This window comes from Pavona decussata, unplaced genomic scaffold (genome assembly GCF_977016875.1).
Source record: "Pavona decussata unplaced genomic scaffold, jaPavDecu1.1 SCAFFOLD_37, whole genome shotgun sequence".
In the NCBI taxonomy this organism is placed as follows: Eukaryota; Metazoa; Cnidaria; class Anthozoa; order Scleractinia; family Agariciidae; genus Pavona; species Pavona decussata.
This window is the reverse complement of record NW_028145459.1, coordinates 38,922-52,646: the sequence shown is the minus strand read 5'-3', so window position 1 is coordinate 52,646 and position 13,725 is coordinate 38,922. Positions and strand designations below refer to the sequence as shown.

Here is a 13,725-nt window from a genome sequence, read left to right as displayed (position 1 = left end):
CAAGCTCTCTGTGATAATTCCCTTGTTCCGTTCATGGTTTTGAAACAGGTCTCTAATAGTTTCCGATATTCTATTTCAATATCACTATTCTACATTTTTCCGAGGGTGTTTGGGGTTCCAACAGTAAACTTGCTAGCCATGTTGTTAAGGAACTGACGGTCTGAGAATCTTGCGTGTAGCCGGTTCGGGTATTGTTATAAACACTGACTCTGGGACTACCCAATCAGAGTAGGTGTTGGGTGTGACTTATTGTTTGTCAAACAAAAGACACACGAGATAGTTCACATGCAAATTTTTGAGCTCGAGTCAAAGATTTGTTAAACATAATTAGTGACTAACGCGGTGTAAAGATGAATAAAACTTTATTTCACTCAAATCTTTCAAAGGATCTCAAGACAGCTCTATTTTTACACAGACGGTAATACAATATTTTTAATTAGAACAAACAGGAAGATCTTGGTTCCTTATATTGTTAAGCATAGCAATACATTTTGATCTGCGTAAATCTCGTGCAAAAGCTCTAGAATAAGAAGATAACTGTTTATCTCTTTCTATCTCTTTATGTTCTTCGGGGCTGATGACATAACCTTCAAAAGGTACGTGTTTGCCTTCAATATGTCTTTCATATAAAACCTTCAACACTCGGAAACTTTCGGGATGATGGCCGTCATCACTTGCGTACTTGAAATACGCCTGACGCAGTAAATTGTCTTTCTCTAAACAAAGTGTAGGATCTGGGTCGTCTCGAGAGTCTTCTTTCATTTTTTGGACATAAAACTTGTAAGATTCCCATACTTCGTCCATCCATTTTCTGTATCTAAGACCGTGAAATATTTTAGGACTTCCTAGACTGTTGAATCCATTGTCACACATTAAAAATCCTTCGTTCTCGCGTTCCATGTCCTCGATATCTCGCAGTTCAGTGTCCGTAAACTGTAAAGCAAAATATAATTTAATTACAACCCAGCTTCTTCACACATCGCTTTTATTTCATTGTGTCTGTAAACGAAGTTAACAAGGGCTTCATGCAAATGTAAGTCAAAGTAACCCGCATAATTAAAATTGCTTAACAGTGCGTAAAACAGTCTGTTATCGTGCTAGAAAGTTTGTAAAAAAAAAAAAAAAAAAAAAAAAACTTACCGAATCGCTCAAATCCACCTCCAAATCAGCCTCCCCGCTGCCAGTTTTAGACTGTGAGTCATCGCTTGATCCCTGCAATGAAAGATAAAGTTGAAAGAGTGAACTAAAACACTTGTTGGACATTCAAAACTTCATCCAACGGTTTATAAGCTTAAATCAATTACATAAAACGCTTTAACAATACTTACAAGTGCTTCACGCTGAGAATATTCGGCCAACATTTCGTCAAATGCGCTGATAGTTTCCTCATTGGATTCGGTCTACGGGAGAAAGTTATAAAGATAAGTAAGGCAGGGTCAGTGAAAAGTATTAACACAAAAGTTCAAACATACTAATACTCATTGAACTTACCGTATCAGCTGCTACGCGATTTTGAACGCAAGTGGACGCATGAATCGACTCCTCTGACTCGTGGTTCTCACCAAGCTATTAAAATGAAATGAAACATCAAAGATCAGAGAAGAAACAGTATTGTGATGGATTGAATCAATGAAGGCAATAACGACCAATGCAATATAAAACTTACTTCGATACCTTGGAGTGTCAATTCTGTCAATCGCGCAAACGCCAACGGAACAAAATTCTCTGGGATTTGGACGGCTTCCGTCAACATCTCCCAGTCGCGGACAGTTAAACAAGCGCTCAAGGCAGCTTGAAGATCAATAACGTTTGTGAAAAAAGCCATTTTCAACGGTACTAACGTTTTGAAAATCGGAAAAAGTTTTCCCAGCGAGTTTAAGTTGAATGAATGATAACGCTTTCAAATTTTGCGCTGTTTTTATTAACTCTAACAATAGAGTCTTGACTATCCAATCAGGGTGGGTATAGAGCGGGCAAGCCTGGGCATGTCTATTGTTTCCTTTGTGCAAGAGTGACGCTCATTAGTAAACCTCGACACTTCATTAGTATGGAGGAACGCATTTTTTCCCTAGGTTATAACAATAGATGACGTCATGGACTCGACGCTTAGGAATATTAATGAAGGGGATCCAAGGGGATCCAAGGGGATCCACTAACGGGGCTTAATTCCACTGAACATATACTACTCTCCTTATCCGAAGGGAGTCTCCATTTTCAGAGGTGAACACAATGTGAGACCTGTTTTTGCAATTACACTAGATAATATTTACACTTATTCGTATGAAGTAAATATTTAAAAAATAGTAATAAATCGCTAGGTGTTAGAGTACCTTATCTAACCCACCATTTCACTACATTTCATCCGTGAAAGAACAAAATAGCCTCCAGAACACAAATGGTAATATTAAAAAAACACACAATTTCCTATTAATATATACTCATGGAAGAAATTTCCCCTTGATAACCGTCAACTGTCAAAAGCCCTAAAATTTAACGTCAACAGTTAAATTGTTAAAATTCAGTCGTTAACCGTCAAAACTGTCCCCGCATTGAGACCTTCTAATACAAGTTTGACTGTTCATGCAAATTTACGAAATTTTTATGTACACGAAATGCCTCATTTGCATAAATATTTTTCTACGTCAAGGTTCGTCATGCCCGAGCAACTTCCAGCGAAAGGTGGAGAAACAAGATCGGAACGAGTAACAACTTAAAACATGATGGTGCTAAAGAACCTGGGACAAACACATGAAGACGCTACATTAATTTTTTTTAAAATCTTGTTTTATTGTTGTTTTCTTTTTTTTCTACAGTGTCATTTAACTTGTTCTATTTTGAATAGGTTGATAAGTAACTCGTTGATGAAGATGCGGTGTTTTGTCTTAAGCTAGTGTCTTTACAGGTTCCGACCGAATCACTCTCATCTTCAGCACGCCTTGCGTGGTCAATTCCATGCACAAAAAATCTTTTTAAATCTACCATCACACCCTTCTCCAGTACAGACGACCTCTCTTTATGCTGTTTCGTCATGAGTCGAAACCGCAGGAAATTTTGCTTCCAACATGGCCACTTGACAAACTTGAAAATTAAAATAAAATCTCTCTAGAGGGTTTAACATCCTTGGTTAACCAGTACAATTATCAACGGCCTTATAGCCAACGCAGCAACATTTGACGGCAAATCTGTGTATAAATACTTGCTTTAATAGGCTACTTTGATGCATGGTTGTCATCACAACGTACATCTATACGAATTAATTAACTATGGCATAAATAACTATACGTACATCTATGCGAACTGAATATAAATTGTAAACTTACCTTTGGCTTGACAGGCGCCTGAAAAAAAAGGGACAAATGTCAGATGAGGTTCATGCAAGCCATGGCTTGAGACGGAATTATAACTAGAATTACATTATTGCAAGAATTATAACTCTAAGCTTTTTGTATTTCCTTTTCTCAGGACCTCTTTGAAAGATCACGATATTTTTTAATTTGCAATACAGGTTTCGATGTGACTTCGTCACATTCTTTGTCTTCGTCTGTTTAGCCTAAAAACAGGCTCCCAAGTTGGGTATAGGGCCACGACAAAAATCGAGCTCAGAGAGGGAGCAATAAAGAAAGGGAGGGAGCCTGTTTGATGCCGCCGTTCCGCCCCCTTGTAATTAATCTGTGAGTATGCTATTGGGTTGGAATATCTCTGAATATTTGTCAATAACATTATTCATTGGGAAAATTCTTGAGACGCGACGAAATTCTTAAACGCAAAAAAGTGCCGGTAGTTTCCGTTTTCAACTTTTTAAGCACAAGAAATTGCTTGTAGTCATGAGCAACAAACTCCAAAAGATTCGACGACTGTACGGCCGACTAATATATAATCTTCAGCGAAGACCTCTTTGTCTCCAGCGCCGGTTGCAAAAGCGTTGAGGTCTATTTTAAGTTAGAAAGCTTCTTCACCTTGACACCAACAACTTGACAATTACAACTGTAAGAACATTCAAAGTTTCACATTTCTTTTAACATCCAGGGAAGCAACTAGTATTAGAATATCAAGCCCTTGTCGAAACCAGTCGGTATTCCAAAAACATCAAGCTTTTTATCTATAGATTGTAGAAAAATCTTCTGCTCTATTATAAGCCTGTTGTAAATCCGTCTCTTGCACAGTTCTAAACCTTAATTTTAAATATTCTCAAGAAAGAAACGAAGTGAAAAGTGTCCAACACGTGCTCTCGCACTGAACTCAAACATGGCAACCAAAACAGTCTGCGGGGTGGCCCAAGAAAACAGCAAGGGACCCACAATCCCGTGGGGTCCCTAGTCAATAACATTACAACATCTTTCCTCTAACAGGATTCAATGAGTCTTTCTGGCTTTTTAACTTGCCGTCCAGATCTTGTAGTAATGGGTGACCTGTGTGCATCTGCTGTGAATTTGGTTGGTACTCCTGCTTCTGTGGATGCTGGTTGGCGAGTTTCAGGAAAACGTGGACGCCTGGGTGAGTCATGAAATGTTGGAACTACAGGATCACGCAGCGGTGGGTGCATGGGCTGATCATTTGCAACTGAGATGATCTGTCTCCTATTTCTTCTGCCTTGGCCTCGGTCATCTTCCAAGAGGTATGATATGACCTTGGCAACGCTTCTGCTTTGCGCCATTCTTGCTCTCTGTTTGGACGAATTCGCACCTTGTCTCCCACCTCAAGTGGAGGCAAAATGTTTGCCTTGTTTGTCATAGTTCCTCTTGGAAATGTTCTGGCAAAGTTTGAGTGCTTTAACAACTTGGTCAGGGCCAACAGCTTGTGGTAGTAAGAGACGTCTATGAGTCGGGATCATTGTGCGTGATCGACGACTCATCAGCAATTGTACAGGTGATATACCTATATCTTGAAAAGGTGTATTGCGATATTTAAGCAATCCTTCAAATGAGTCTTTGTGGTCCGCTGCAGCCTTCATTAGGATACGTTTCGCATTCTGTACTGCCCTCTCAGCTGCACCGTTCGATTGAGGATACTCTGGTGAGCTTGTAGTATGGTGGAATCCCCACTCTTGGGCAAATTCTTTGAACTCATGTGTACTGTCAAATAAATTTCTGGTATTGCTGTACTGCGAGCTATTATCACTAACAACCTCGTCTGAGATTCCAAACCTTGCAAATGTCTTCTTCAGGTTGTTGATAACACAGATGACAGTTTTCTGGTGAAGTAGCTCTGTTTCAAAGTACTTTGAATAGAAATCATTGACCAATAGATAGGTGTGGCCTGCAAATTCAAATAGGTCAGTCCCGACTATTTGCCATGGTACTCCTGGTATGCCATGTGAATGCAGCGACTCTCTCTGCTGTTGGTTGCGTTACAAATAGGGCAGGAGCTGACTATGTCTTTGATTTGAGCTGTCATTGACGGCCAGAAAACATAGTCTCTTGCAAAGCATATACTTTTGCTTTCTCCTAAGTGTGTTCCATGAATTTCATCCAACACTTCGGCTATCAATGTTCTTAGGACAACTAGTCGGTCAGTTTTGAAGAGCATCCAACCTTCTACGCTTAGCCCTTCTCTGAAGCTCCAGTATTTCCTGGCAAGCTTACAACTTGCTCTTTTTCTGAAGGCCAGCCTTTCATGACATACTCCATCACCACTCTTGAAGTCTCATCAGTGCTTGAAGTGTCTTTAAATCTTTTCAGTGTACTTGTTTCAAATCCAAGTCCTTCAATAAGATTCACTCCGCTGACATCTTAAGGTTCACTTACTGGTTCGGTTTCAGTAAGAGGTGCTCTGCTAAGGCAGTCTGAGATGACTTGTTTCTTTCCAGTAACATAACGAACTTCCAGGTCATACTTGGTATGTTTTAGCAGCATCCTTTGTAGCCTGGGAGGAGCAGCATTCAACGGTTTCTTGAATATGGACTCTAATGGTTTATGATCTGTTTCAACAATAATTCTGCGCCCATACACGTATGTGTGAAATTTCCCTGCTCCCCAAACAATAGCTAACGGGTCTCTCTCAATGTTGGCATATCTTCTCTCACTTGTAGTTAGTGTCTTGGAGCTGAATGCAACTGGTTTACCATCTTACATGAACACTGCACCAAGTCCAATACTACTTGCATCCACATTTAGCACTGTTTCCTTGCTATCGTCAAAATAGGCCAATACAGGTGCAGTAGTTATGACAGATTTCAGTTTGTCAAAAGCCTCCTGCTAAGGTTTCTCTCAAACGAATGCTGAATCTTTCTGAGTAAGTTGTGAGATGGGTCCTTGAAGATCAGCTTTGTGCTCAATGAACTTGTCTTAGTAATTGATTGTTTCAAGAATGCGGAGAACACCTTTGTAGGTGGGGGCATTTATTTATTGGCTCTGATTTTCTCAGGATCCGGTTTCAACCCTTCTGATGAGAGAATGTGTCCAACATGGCTTACTTCTGGAACTCTGAGTTTAACTTTCTGGGGGTTGAACTTCAATCTTACGTTTCTGCTCTTGTCAAGCACTGCTCTCAACTTATGATCCATGTCTCTCTGATCTTCACTTTGTATAAGGAAATCATCTACTATTATTTGAACAGGAACCCGTTCAAAAAGTCTGTCCATCGCTCGTTGGTAGATTTCAGGAGCTGGTGAAATGCCGAAAGGGAGTCTCGTGAATCGGTAACGACCCCAAAGGGTATTAAACGTTAAGAGTTTAGAGCTTTCGTCATCCACTTGGAGTTGCCAGTACGCACTGCAGGCATCAAGGGATGTGAAGCTCTTTGCACCTGAAAGGCGATTTGCTACCTCCTCTACAATAACCATTAGATAATAAGGCTGTTTGAGAGCCTTATTAAGGTCCCTTGGGTCAATACAAATTCGAACATCGTCCTTAGATGGTGGAATGTTCGTGTCTCTATCTTTGGCTTTCCTTTTGTCAACAACTAGCATAGATGACACCCAAGGTGTATGTTCCTCCACTTAGACAATAATAGCATCCTGTTCCATCTCTTTGAGTTTTGCTTTTGCTGGCCCTAGCTGAGCAATTGGTATTTTTCTTGGCGGGTGGACTACTGGAGGTACTGAAGGATCAAACTCCAAATGCACTTTGGTTGGCAGTTTACCAGGCTTGTCACTAAAACAGTCTTGATATTCACGCAGTACATACTCGCAAATACTCTGGTGTTCATCTTGTCTTGATGTTTCTGAATACATGACATGTGGCTCAGGTGTATCTATTAATTGAAGATTAATAAACTTAATCACTTCCAGATCCAGGCAGGCATCACAGCCCAACAATGGTGTGAAGTCGCCTTCCACAACAAGGTACAACACATCCAGTTTTCGGTTCTTGTACTGAGTCGGAAGAGATACGGAGCCCTTTGCCTTTAAGGGGTTGGTGAATCTTTTGTAGATGTTTCTTAGTGATTTGCCTGTTAAGGTTCTAGGGGATAACTGTGGCTTCTGCACCTGTGTCTTCCTTGATTCGGACGTCTCTTCCTGCAATCTTGAGAGAAATCAAGTTTTTATTTATCTTTCTGTTGCCAGAAACAGTTCCCAGATCAACAGATCCAAAATATGCGTGCATATCCTCACTCTTGCCCTGGCAGTCTTCATCAAGAATATTCTTTTGCTCCACCGTGTCAACTTGTGAATCTTTCTTAACAATCTCTTTGCACAACTGTGCAATGTGTCCTTCTTTCTTACACTTTATGCACTTTTTTCCAAATGCAGGACATTTATTTGGATGAGTAAATAGGTGCTTGTAACCGCAAAATTTACACCACCGAGCAGTTGCCCTGCCCCCTCTGTTTGACTTCTTCACAAACTGAATTCCCGTTAAGCGTTAGGTACCAGTACTTGTGGGCACATTAAACTTGAACTTTTGCTGTTCAGCTGCCTCAAAAGTTCTACAATAATCATGAGCACTCTGCATAGTGAGATCTGGCTTTTTAAGCAATTCTCCTCGTAATTCATCCAATAACACTTCACCAACAATACGATCCCTGATTAATGAGTCTTTTAGATCTCCAAATTCACATGTCAGGGACAGTCTCTTTAGTGCACTCACAAAATTATCGATTCGCTCTCCCTACTTCTGGTTTCGCTGATTAAACACTAGTCGCTCGTAGGTAACATTCCTAACCCCTTCACATAGTTCCTTAAAACTTCTTACAGACATCGTCATAACACTCATTGCTCTCTCCCGCGTTGAAAACTATATACCCCTCGATAGCTTCTGGCCCAGCAGAATTAAGTAACATGTTTATCTTATGTTTATCTAGTTTCTCATCTTTCGCTTTCTCCACAAGGTAAATTTCAAACTGCATTAGAAACTTTCTCCAGTTTGCCGATGCGTGTGCATCCAGCACTAGCGGACCAGAAGCGCGTAAATCTCTTTCGGCCATTAGGACACGATTTGCCACATTTTCGTACCTTTTTGCAATTCGTTCACTTCTCAAAAGTCGACCACGTCTGACACCATGTTGTAAATCCGTCTCTAACACAGTTCTAAACCTCAACTTTAAATATTCTCAAGAAAGAAACGAAGTGAAAACTGTTCAACACGTGCTCTCGCACTGAACTCAAACATGCCTACCAAGGTGGCCAGAGAAAACAGTCAGGGACCCAGAATCCCCTGGGGTCCCTAGTCAATAACATTACAACAGGCCCAACGATCTGAAAAAAAAATTCGTTCGATTTCTGCCTCTCCAAAGTGCAAGCCAAAGAAGCATCACAATTTATGCAAATGCAAACCGCGCGACATTCAAACGCTTCAGTGTGTTCATATTCTACCAACAATCATCTGTCTAACCAATAAGATCATGATACCAGAACGGAGCGGCATTCAAAGTGGAATGTCCACAGGCTAACTTTCTTTCTTTCTCACCGCCGTACCGCGCTCCGCTCGCCCAGCTCGCTGATTTTTTTTTTGCCCTATACCCCACTTGGGTTCCTGCTCACAGGTTACGTCAGTTACAAAAATATTCAAAAAACAGTTTGAATTTATAACAACCTATAGAAGGATACATAATTAAATATAATGATATAAAGAAGTTAATAACAAAGAGAAATTGAAAATGTTTAAAGTGCAAATGTTTTAAAAGTTGTCGTAATTGACCTGTGGATTGAGAATGGGCTTTTTCCAGTTGATGATGAAATAATTAGAGGCAGAATCTATGATTTCAAAGCATTCTGTAGAATAGGATTTGTGGCAAAGTTCCGACCTTTGTAAATGTTCGAAAATGTGAGAGGATTTGTCAGAAGGGAAGTGTTCACGGACGCGTGTAGAAAAATGTCGACAACTTTCGCCGATGTAACAAGCTTTAAAGCATGCACAAGGAAATTTATGTATACTACACGTGAACGGAGCTCTCTAGGGACAGGATCCTTCACAGTAAAAAGATCTTATAATTTGAAAGTGATAAACACTGAAGTAAGGTAATTGATAAAAGTATTGTCTTTCGTGTGAAATGGTATTGGAGGGACGTGTTTCAGTTGAACTATGCCTGATAACTGCTTCACATAAATAACGATTGATGCATTTGTCAATAAGGCAAAAAGGGAAAAAGAAACAAATACGAGGAATACGAGTCCCCCACAAACGACTGCGTGGGAGGCTATGAAAAGTTAGACGCGAGGGTAATTTGTTCAATCCGCAGTCTACTTTGACCCAGTCCATCTATGGCTAAAGACAGCCATTGGCAGTTCTTGTACAATGCAGTGGTAATTTATAATAAAACTGGACCATTAGTTTTTGGTTTTTTTAAAATAGAAAAATAGGTTTCAAAAGATACCAAATTCCCGAAACAGTGCCGCTTTTAGGAGTTGCTAATGGAAGTGAAAAATTAACATGGAACCGTATACTCTAAACCTTCCTTTTTTGAAAACCTTTGCTACATATCATGCTTGTAGCGGATTTTTGATTCAGGTAGACATCATATTTGTTTGCAACAGCATTAGCTTAATTATATATTATTTAAATATTTAATAGTATTCTTACATAAAGACAGTCCCATACTGATAAGGTTGAAAACCAACAAGTACGCATCCATGATGACGTCCAAATTCCAAGTCTAATCAAAGGAAAATGTCAATACAAAGTTTATATTCTTATGTATTGAGCTTCATTTTCTTTTACACAAATTATTATACTAATAAAATTACTGTACAGGGCCCGGTTGTTCAAAAGCCGATTAACGCTAATCCACGATTAAAAGTTAACCAATGTTTTCATCTCGCTCATTAAAAGTGGTTTTTGAAAGCTTATTTTAAGCTCATGTTGAAGAAAAGTATAAGTCAAAACTGAGGGACAAAAATCTTTGGCAGAACCTTCAATAATTCAGTCATTAAAATTAGAATCAAAGTTCACGTTAATCCAGGATTAGTTTAATCGAGTTTTGTACAACTGGGCCCAGACGTCTACAGAAAGGGGGAATTCAGCTCGAGTGGGAATCTTAATTACGTCTTGAAGTATCACATTAACTCAAGCTTATATGACTGAAGTTATTGACTCCTAAAAGAATGTTGTGAGTGTCTAGATCTTGTTGTGTGGATAGTTCTGAACAAGAGGTAAAGCAATCATCCGTCGCTTCTGGAAACATTTAACATTTGTATACGTAAATCAGTGATTGCCAAATGGGAAGTAAGCTAATTAAGGGATTTGAGCTAACTGGACAATCGAAGAGTTTTTTATTTACCAAGAAACGTTTGTGTTGTCATGGGGAAGAAGTTGTTCATTAAAATAGTATATTTGTCGTAGTTCATTGCTCATCTTCATAGATTAAAAAAAGGAAGTGTTAATCGTTTTGTCTCGCGATGTCTTCATTTCAGATAATTAATATATTTAGCCAAGCCTAATAGCGGAGCTCCACAATTCCTATTTTTTAATACATTTATAGAAGTCTGCTTATTGTATGAACGTAATAACCTTAAGAGTTCCTCATCCATTCTGCAGTTATATGATTTTTTATGCATATGCAGCAAACTGCTCATCAACAATAACAATGTAATACAGAGGGCAAAATTACGGACTACTGATTTGTATTTAACAGGCAGTTTTACGTTATTTCCTTTCACCGAGGGCAAAATTACTTACCCCTGATTAGCCGAACTCGCTCTTGATTGGCTGAACTCGACAGTTTTACATTTTGTTGGTTTCTTCATTTTGCGTCCAAAAAATAAAGAATTTTTTTATTTTCTTATGAGGTCGACTCTTTCCTGCATGTTTTGAATGACCTCCACTCATCGATCAGCTTTACTATGGAACTGCCAACCGAGAACACGCTCCCTTTCTTAGGCATGGTCTTAAGAAAAGACAGTCAGAACATTACGACTAGTGTATACGTGAAACCGACTAACACCGGCCTATTGTTACATTACAATAGTCATGTTGATAATCGTTACAAGAAATCCTTAATTATTTCCATGCTAGACCGAGCTTTTAAGCTATCATCTAACTGGTCATTGTTTCATGAAGAGTGTATCCGTCTCAAGACCTTATTCCTACAGTTGGCATATCCTGAGCACCTTATTCATTCTATGATCTCCAATTTTATTACATCTAAACAAACACCAGCACCTCCACGCAAATCCACACCTGACCTGCAATCAGTACGAATCGTTCTACCATTCAAGAAACAAAAATCAGCTGACTCCTCTTACCAAGGATCTTGGTAAGCTGTTAAACATCGACTTATGGCCATTCTTCATCTCTTGAAAGTTGGAGAAGATCTCAAACATAAAGAAATCAATACCGCGTTGATCAACGAACAATCATTTGTTTACAATTTTGAATGTGGCTGGTGTGATGCCAGCTATGTTGGTTACACACGTCGGCATCTTTACCAACGAATCGATGAGCAAGATCTGGATCAATATTCAATCACAGCCATAGTCAACATCCATCAAGAACAATAACATCTAACATGTTTCACATTCTTAAGAAATGCTCCGGCAAATTTGATTGTCTTCTGTACGAAATGTTCCTTATTCGTGAGCACAAACCGTGTCTAAATATTCAAAGTGACTCGATAAAAGCAAAACTCTTCACTTAGCCTCAAGGGACTAAGAACTTGAACTTGAACATTGATATTCTGGTTATCTGTTGATTATTATATTTTGACCTGATGATGATGTCATGAAGACACCTAAACGTTGTCTTAAATATGATTCTACCCGTAATTTTCATCATCTTATCGATTACATTATCATGCCTGTTAAGTTAAACGGCGTTTCAAAACTGCAAGAAAACAATATCTTACAAAAACAGTAAACTAGCAAAGTTTTGTCAACAAAATTGTATGGATATATCGCCTCTTCTGAGAATAACCAGTCCTCTTATCCCATTGCTGATTTTTTCGTTCGTGTTACAACGTTAAGTGAGCGAAACGTTTCAATTCAAGAGGAAAAATCCAACGTTTCGCCGCGCAGGATCGGATTAAAATAGTTGTACTTCAAGATTAAGATTAAGAGATGTATTGGCATACTCTCTAAGATAAGGCACTCTGTGACCGATTTGGTCCTTGTACAGTTGTATTACTCACTTATCTATCCCTTCCTGACTTATAGTTTAATAACTTGGGGGACTACATATCAAACAGCCCTCCTTCCTCTCATCACCCTACAAAAAAGAGCTGTCAGAATAATAACATTCTCAGAGTATAATTGCCGCTCTAGTTCACTCTTTCGGAAATTGAAAATACTTAAAGTAAGTGACTTATTATACTTGTATTGTGCTTTATTTATGTACGACTATTACTCTAATAGATTGCCCTCAATTTTTAACGATTTTTTAAAGAGTATCAAAAAAGTGCATCAATGTCAAACAAGATTGGCGTGTAAGATCTCATACTATCTGCCTAAAGCGAGGACCAACTATGGCAGATTTAACATTCGCTTTTTGGAGCTAAAGTTTGGAATTCCATTGAAAAGTCATTAAAATTCAAGAGTCGCACCTGTTTCAAAATCCTCTTAAAAGAATCGCTCATCTTTAACTACTGACTGGCTCATTGATGTACTTTATTTTCCAGTTTTTGCGTGTGCACTTCCCCTTGTTTATTGTTATTTGTATGTGTGCGTGTGTGTGTGTGTGTGTGTGTGTGAATGGTAAATCGTGTCCTTAGTTCTATGTATAATGTAGGGTATTTGCAATTTTTTCCGCTTGGCCCAGCCACTTAGCTCGATTAGCTTGCTATTTCTAAGTGGCTGTGCTCTCTTCCTTAGTAAGTTTTCTTTCTTGCATTTATGTTAACTCTGTATAATTTCTGGGCACGAATAAAGATTTTTGTTGTAGTTGACTTATCCCGAAGCATTTACAACGCGACGGCAATGGATAAAATTTGGCGTTATTTGTGAATGTGTGTTAAATGCCAAGTGATGATATACAGAACGTTCATTGGCGTCGATCAATCATTTGGCTTTAAATGGGTACGTAAAATTAACGGCAACCCAAGGTAGAGTAATGTTACTGGCAAGCACTGAGGAGCAGCTGTAAAGGAACATGTACAGATGTTTAAGTATAAAGCGGTTTTTTTAAGATCCTCTTGTTGGCAATTTAAAGCGACGCTTTATTTGAACTGACCATTTTTTAAGTTTTTTGCCTGAAAAACATGTGAAGACAAATGGCAATGCAAAACAGAACAATGACTAGTAAATGTTCGCTTTGCCTTAATGGAATTGATTATGCTGAAAAGCCAGAGGGGATTGTTTGACAGCTATTTTACAATCATTGGAAAATAATTTCAATGGAACAAGAATCAAGATATTGA

At 38.9% G+C, this 13,725-nt stretch overlaps 2 protein-coding genes across 2 annotated transcripts in view; both read right to left on the bottom strand.

The window, feature by feature from the left end:
- The window catches only part of LOC146483851 (uncharacterized), a 66,312-nt gene extending 62,968 nt beyond the window's left edge, over positions 1-3,344 (bottom strand). The window contains exon 1 of the mRNA XM_085105125.1: positions 3,321-3,344. The gene's annotated coding sequence lies outside the window, so the exon portion shown is untranslated. The remainder of the gene's footprint in view (positions 1-3,320) is intronic.
- On the bottom strand, positions 433-2,181 carry LOC146483852 (uncharacterized). The gene is made up of 3 exons (XM_085105053.1): positions 1,329-2,181; positions 1,141-1,212; positions 433-933 (listed from the first exon to the last, which is right to left on the bottom strand). The coding sequence occupies exons 1-3, from the start codon at positions 1,359-1,361 to the stop codon at positions 433-435; spliced, it is 606 nt and encodes a 201-aa protein (XP_084961179.1). The 5' UTR covers positions 1,362-2,181.
- Positions 3,345-13,725: the final 10,381 nt, after the last annotated feature.